The 7483-nt window shown below is 51.2% G+C and overlaps 1 protein-coding gene across 1 annotated transcript in view; it reads left to right on the top strand.

Moving 5' to 3' along the window:
• NUFIP1 (nuclear FMR1 interacting protein 1) overlaps positions 1-7483 on the top strand; it is a 42568-nt gene that overhangs the window by 22852 nt on the left and 12233 nt on the right. The window contains exon 7 of the mRNA XM_068165281.1: positions 1131-1393. Coding sequence (XP_068021382.1) covers positions 1131-1393 — 263 coding nt within the window. The remainder of the gene's footprint in view (positions 1-1130; positions 1394-7483) is intronic.

A 7483-nucleotide genomic window follows, 5' to 3' on the forward strand; every position in this document is an offset into this window, starting at 1 on the left:
TCTCAAGAAGGACAAATGAGGCTGGAAAGATAGGGAAGAGAGGAATGTTGGTAATGAGAATGTTTTTGTACAAGCAAAGTGGGTGGCATGGAAGGGCTGTGTGATGGAGAGGAAGACAAGATGTGTAGGAGGGAAGAAGTGAATAGAATGCAGCTGTGTGCTGTGTCTTGTAACTCTCAAGATGTGCCAGGGGAGGTTTAGGCTGGAAGTTAGGAAGAAGTTCTTGACAGAAAGAGAGATTGGCCATTGGAATGTGCTGCCCAGGGAGGTGGTGGCGTCACTGTCCCTGGAGGTGTTAAAAAAGGGATTGGATGTGTCACTTGGTGCCATGGTTTAGTTAGTCCTGAGGTGTTGGGTACTAGGTTGGACTTGATGATCTCTCAGGTCTTTTTCAACCTTATTGATTCCATGATTCTGTGTACTCTCTGCCTTGTTAAAAGGTAAAAATCATGAACTTGAAGCTCTTCCTTTAAGTTCCAGCTTTGTCATGTTGCCCTGCCAATGGGATGAGCTGTGACTGCCTGTCTGGTCTGTCAGCACAGGTTAGCTGAGCTGGAGTGCATCCTGGCATCGTGCTGTGTTGCTGAACCTTGCATGTGTGCCTGAGCCCTCTGCTTACATCATTTGAGAGGCCTTGAGCGCAGCCCTGTGAGGAGAGGCTGAGGGAGCTGGGATTGTTTAGCCTGGAGATGAGGAGGCTCAGGGGAGACCTCATTGCCCTTTACAAGCACCTGAAGGGAGGTTGTAGCCAGGTGGGGGTTGGTCTCTTCTCCCAGGCAGCCAGCACCAGGACAAGAGGACATAGTCTCAAGCTGCACCAGGGGAAGTTTAGGCTGGAGGTGAGGAGAAAGTTCTTCACTGAGAGAGTCATTTGTCATTGGAATGTGCTGCCCAGGGAGGTGGTGGAGTCCCCATCCCTGGAGGTGTTCAAGAGGGGATTGGATGTGGCACTAGGTGCCATGGTCTAGTCCTGAGGTCTGTGGTGACAGGTTGGACTCGATGAGCTTTGAGGTCTCTTCCAGCCTTAGTGATACTGTGATACTGTGATTTGATTTGATTCTCTTAGCTTGCCATTTGCATGAGCTTTGCATTTATACTGTGATACTGAGTTTTGCCTTTGTGTTCTCCAGCAAAATGAAAGGGATGTGGAGACCTCCAGGAAGTGAAGACGACTTTGGGCAGCAAGGAAGGCAAGGGGGGAGACAAATACGGCAGTTTTGTAGGAGATTCAGGAAGAATGGTGATGATTATAACGCACACAGAGCTCAGAGTGAAGCCAGGGGAACAGAAAATGGCAGCTGTGAAAAGGAACCTGAAAAGCAGCAAGCTTCAGAAGCTCAGCCATGCACAAAGGACGTGGACCCTCTCAGTCTTCTGGCAAACAGTGATGCTGGTAAGGTGAAGGGAATTGGGAGAACTTCTGGGTGGTACTGCTGAAGTGATTACTGATGTGGTGTATCACTGGCAACTTCTGGAGAGGCTCAGGGGAGACCTTCTTGCCCTCTACAAATACCTGAAGGGAGGTTGGAGCCGGGGTAGGTTGGTTTATTCTTCCAGGCAACCAGCCCCACCTCCCTGGGCAGCACATTGCAATGGCCAATCTCTCTTTCTGGGAAGAACTTCTTCCTCACATCCAGCCTGAACTTCCCGTGGCACAGCTTGAGACTGTGTCCTCTTGTTCTGGTCTCTTGTTCTGCTCTGTGTCCTCTTGTTCTGCTCTCTTGTTCTGCTCCCTTCAGGGAGTTTTAGAGGGCAATAAGGTCTTCCCTGAGCCTCCTCTTCTCCAGGCTAAGCAACCCCAGCTCCCTCAGCCTCTCTTCACAGGGCTGTGCTCCAAACCCCTCCCCAGCTTTGTTGCCCTTCTCTGGACACCTTCCAACCACTCAACATCTTTCCTAACCTGAGGGGCCCAGAACTGGACACAGGACTCAAGGTGTGGCCTAAGCAATGCTGAGTCCAGGGGCAGAATGATTTCCCTGCTCCTGCTGGCCACACTGTTCCTGATGCAGGCCAGGATGCCATTTGCCTTCTTGACCACCTGGGCACACTGCTGGCTCATGTTCAGCCTACTATCAACCAGTCTCCCCAGGTCTCTTTCTGCCTGGCTGCTCTCCAGCCACTCTGTCCCCAGCCTGTAGTGCTTGATAAGGTCAGAAGAAGAATAAAGTGCATCAACACTCAAATTCCTTTTAAAGAGTGTGAAATATATGTTTGTGGTTGTGAAAGCAAATTCATTTCCTTTTATGAATCAAGTGAATCACTTCAAAATGTCAGCAATTTAATTTTAACTCTATTTTTTGCCCATTTAATCTGATTCATTCCCAATATCCTCCATATGTGTCTTGTGATATATTGCTTCTTTAGGGTTTTCCTGGGGTGAGTGTGTCTGGTTTCACATGCTGGCAGGAATATAAACTCTCCAGATACAACTATTTACAGTGCAGCCAGCAGTGATGCAGTGCTCCTACAACATGGCATGGAAGCTGACTTGTGCTGCAGCTATTTTTAGCAGCCAGGCTAGAATTCATCCCCTGGAAAGACATCTGAGGCTGAGCTATTCCTTTTGCAAACATAATCTTCAACTAGGGGGAACAAGAGCTCAGCATCCCTGTGCAATTTGTTTATTCCACTAATCTCTGCATGTTGGGAAATTTCAGGGTGCTGAAGTACAACTGCTGCACTTGCAGCCCAGAAAGCCAATCAGGTCCTGGGCTGCAGCAGGGAGAAGTGTGGCCAGCAGGGCAAGGGAGGTGATTCTCCCCCTCTGCTCAGCTCTGGGGAGACCCCACCTGGAGTCCTGCCTCCAGTTCTGGAGCCCCTATTGCAAGAGGGATGTGGAGGTGCTGGAAGGTGTCCAGAGAAGGGCCACGAGGATGATCAGAGGGCTGGAGCACCTCTCCTGTGAGGACAGACTGAAGGAGTTGGGGCTGTTCAGTCTGGAGAAGAGAAGGCTCCCAGGTGACCTCATTGTGGCCTTCCAGTATCTGAAGGGGGCTACAGGAAGGCTGGGGAGGGGACTGCTCAGGATCTCAGGTAGTGATAGGAGTAGGGGGAATGGAATGAAGCTGGAGGTGGGGAGATTGAGGCTGGAGGTGAGGAGGAAGTTCTTCCCCATGAGAGTGGTGAAGCCCTGGAATGGGTTGTCCAGGGAGGTGGTTGGGGCCCTGTCCCCTGGAGGTGTTTAAGCCCAGGCTGGCTGAGGCTGTGGCCAGGCTGATGTAGTGTGAGGTGTCCCTGCCCATGGCAGGGGGGTTGGAAATAGATGATCCTTGTGGTCCCTTCCAACTCTGACTGGTACTATGATACTGTGATTCCCCTGCAGCCTCTGTGTTTTACTTCATGATAGAAAAAAAATCTACTTACACCAAACTACAGCTAGGAACTTCTGCTAGACTGGTTGAAAAGGAATGTGGGATGTGCTTATTACACATTACTAAAGCCAGTTGTAGATTGTTGTATTACTGATAAATGTAATCATAACAATAGCAAACACAATAGTTTAGTTGATTAGATGGTGTTGGGTGATAGGTTGGACTCGATGATCTGAAAGGTCTTTTCCAATCCAGTCCACTCCACTCCTTTCCACTCCACTCCACTAAGGTTTTGATCTCTGAGGTCTTTTCCAAACTTGTTGATTCTATGATTCTATCACTTTGGCCACAACAACCCCATGCAGAGCTACAGGCTGGGGACAGAGTGGCTGGAGAGCAGCCAGGCAGAGAGGGACCTGGGGGTGCTGGTTGAGAGTAGGCTGAACATGAGCCAGCAGTGTGCCCAGTGGCCAAAAAGGCCAATGGCATCCTGGCCTGCATCAGGAACAGTGTGGCCAGCAGGAGCAGGGAAGTCATTGTGCCCCTGGACTCAGCACTGGTTAGGCCACACCTTGAGTCCTGTGTCCAGTTCTGGGCCCCTCAGTTTAGGAAAGAGGTTGAGTTGCTGGAAGGTGTCCAGAGAAGGGCAACAAGCTGGGGAGGGGTTTGGAGCACAGCCCTGTGAGGAGAGGCTGAGGGAGCTGGGGGTTGCTTAGCCTGGAGAAGAGGAGGCTCAGGGGAGACCTTCTTGCTCTTTTCAACTCCCTGAAGGGAGGCTGTAGCCAGGTGGGGGTTGGTCTCTTCTCCCAGGCAACCAGCACCAGAACAAGAGGACACAGTCTCAAGCTGTGCCAGGGGAGGTTTAGGCTGGATTATAGGAAGGAGTTCTTCCCAGAAAGAGAGATTGGCCATTGGGATGTGCTGCCCAGGGAGGTGGTGGAGTCACTGTCCCTGGAGGGTGTTCAAAAAGGGATTAGATGTAGCACTTGGTGCCATGGTTTAGTTAGTCCTGAGGTATCACAGTATCACAGTATCACCAATGTTGGAAGAGACCTCAAAGATCATCAAGTCCAACCTGTCACCACAGACCTCATGACTAAACCATGGCACCAAGTGCCACATCCAGTGCCCTCTTTATACTTTATAGGTGCCTTTTGTTGAGGACCTTTGTCCCAGCTCCAGCCCTTTCACTAGGGGGAATGTATTTCTCTTCTTCCTTACTGCATTCACTGAAGCTCTGTTTAGTGACTCATTCCTTCAAAGCCCAGGAAACTGAATGGGGGATGAAGAAAGCTGATTTTTTTTTTTCCCCCCTCTTGATTTATAAGCAGAAAGAAGGTAAGATGATGAGCCTGTCAGGTGTAAAATTTGGTGGGATCTACTGACCAGAAATCCAGAAACAGTCAGTTGCATTCAGTAGGGAATAACACTTCCTCTGAAGGTGTTACTCTCAAAGAGAAAATATATTCCAGGAAATGTGTCTGCCTGATCTGCTAAAAAGTAAATTCAAAGCAGTTCTTGAAGGAAAATCAACCACAGTATGTCCTCAGTGTTTTGGATGAGGTAGGAAAATGCAGCAATGAAGCAGTGCTGGCCTGTATCAGGAACAGTGTGGCCAGCAGGAGCAGGAGGTCATTGTGCCCCTGGACTCAGCACTGGTTAGGCCACACCTTGAGTCCAGTGTCCAGTTCTGGGCCCCTCAGTTTAGGAATGATGTTGAGTTGCTCCCTGGGCAGCACATTCCAAAGGCCAATCTCTCTTTCTATGAAGAACATCTTCCTAACATCCAGCCTAAACCTCCCCTGGTGCAGCCTGAGACTGTGTCCTCTTGTTCTGGTGCTGCTTGCCTGGGAGAAGAGATCAACCCCCTCCTGGCTACAACCTCTCTTCAGGGAGTTTGAGACAGCAAGAAGGTCTCCCCTGAGCCTCCTCTTCTCCAGGCTAAGCAACCCCAGCTCCCTCAGCCTCTCCTCACAGGGCTGTGCTCAAGGCCTCTCCCCAGCCTTGTTGTCCTTCTCTGGACACCTTCAAGTGTCTTGATGTCCTTCTTAAACTGAGGGGCCCAGAACTGGACAATCTTCCTGGTGGGGCTCTGTTTTCCTAGTATCCTCAGTTTAAACATAGTATCATAGTATCAGTGAGGGTTGGAAGGGACCACAAGGATCAGCTAGTTCCAACCCCCCTGCCATGGGCAGGGACACCCCACACTACTTCAGCCTGGCCAGAGCCTCATCCAGCCTGGGCTTAAACACCTCCAGGGATGGGGCCTCAACCACCTCCCTGGACAACCCATTCCAGGGCTTCACCACTCTCATGGGGAAGAACTTCCTCCTCACCTCCAGCCTCAATCTCCCCACCTCCAGCTTCATTCCATTCCCCCTAGTCCTAGCACTCCCTGAGATCCTGAGCAGTCCCTCCCCAGCCTTCCTGTAGGCCCCCTTCAGATACTGGAAGGCCACAATGAGGTCACCTGGGAGCCTTCTCTTCTCCAGACTGAACAGCCCCAAGTCCTTCAGTCTGTCCTCACAGGAGAGGTGCTCCAGCCCTCTGCTCATCCTCCTGGCCCTTCTCTGGACACCTTCCAGCACCTCCAGATCCCTCTTGCAATAGGGGCTCCAGAACTGGAGGCAGGACTCCAGGTGGGGTCTCCCCAGAGCTGAGCAGAGGGGGAGAATCACCTCCCTTGCCCTGCTGGCCACACTTCTCCTGATGCAGCCCAGGATCTGATTGGCTTTGCGGGCTGCAAGTGCAGACTGAGAGCTCCTGTTGAGCTTCTCCTCCACCAGCACCCCCAAGTCTCTCTCCTCAGGGCTGCTTTCCAGCCAGTCCCTGCCCAGCCTGCATTTGTGCCTGGGATTGCCTCCACCCAGCTGCAGGACCCTGCCCTTGGTCTTGTTGAACCTCCTGAGGTTGGCTTGTGCCCACCTCTCCCAGCCTGTCCAGGTCCCTCTGGATGGCCTCCCTTCCCTCCAGCCTGTCTGCTGCAACACACAGCTTGGTGTCATCAGCAAACTTGCACCCCAACCACCTCCCTGGACAGCCCATTCCAGGGCTTCACCTCTCCTGTCTTCCCAGTGTTCTCTTTCATGGTGCTTTGAGACTGTAATGCCTTTCCTGTGCTTATCTGCAATGCTGGGCAGGGATTGAAGTATTGAACAGTCTGAAGTGCTGCTGAAAGCTGACCATCATCTAGCTGGTTGACTGGATTCTCTGTGAGCATTTTTTGCTATCCAAAAACTTCCTTGCTCTCACATTTTCACCTTGAACGAGCCTGAGTTGCCTTTTGTGTGTGTGTGTGTGTCTGTGTGTATTCCTCTGCCTGCATTTTGAATCCTTCTCCCCCGCCCCCTGCCTCCGCAGGGCTAAATCCAGCGAGACTTCAAAACATATGAAATCCTTTTTCTCTCTTTACCTACACTTGGTAATAAAACCTATAATTATGGTTGGCATGTGAAGAAAGAACCAGAAAGCCTGAGCTCTCGTACAGGAAACCTTTTTGCTTCTGTAAACCAATAGTGAGATGATTTTTGCCACCAAATGTCTGTAGAGGGTAGGCAGGTGTGCATTTGTTCTGTCAGTCCGTGGTGCTGAGCAGTGGTGCCCAACACTGGGCTTGTGTAGTTGTGACAGAGAATAGAGAATAGAATTAACCAGGTTGGAAGAGATCATGGAGTCCAACCTAGCACCCAACACCATCTAATCAACTAAACCATGGCACCAAGTGCCTCATCCAGTCGCTTCTTAAACTTCTCCAGTGATGGTGACTCCACCACCTCCCTGGGCAGCACATTCCAATGGCCAATCTCTCTTGCTGGGAAGAACTTCTTCCTAACATCCAGCCTAAACCTCCCCTGGCACAGCTTGAGACTGTGTCCTCTTGTTCTGGTGCTGCTTGCCTGGGAGAAGAGACCAACCCCCACCTGGCTACAACCTCCCTTCAGGGAGTTGGAGACAGCAAGAAGGTCTCCCCTGAGCCTCCTCTTCTCCAGGCTAAGCAACCCCAGCTCCCTCAGCCTCTCCTCACAGGGCTGTGCTCAAGGCCTCTCCCCAGCTTTGTTGCCCTTCTCTGGACACATTCAAGTGTCTCAATGTCCTTCTTAAACTGAGGGGCCCAGAACTGGACACAGGACTCCAGGTGTGGCCTGAGCAGTCCTGGGACACAATGACTTCCC

Source organism: Melanerpes formicivorus, unplaced genomic scaffold (assembly GCF_026170545.1).
Source record: "Melanerpes formicivorus ecotype bairdi unplaced genomic scaffold, bMelFor1.0.p_v2 SCAF_87, whole genome shotgun sequence".
Classification (NCBI taxonomy): domain Eukaryota; kingdom Metazoa; phylum Chordata; class Aves; order Piciformes; family Picidae; genus Melanerpes; species Melanerpes formicivorus.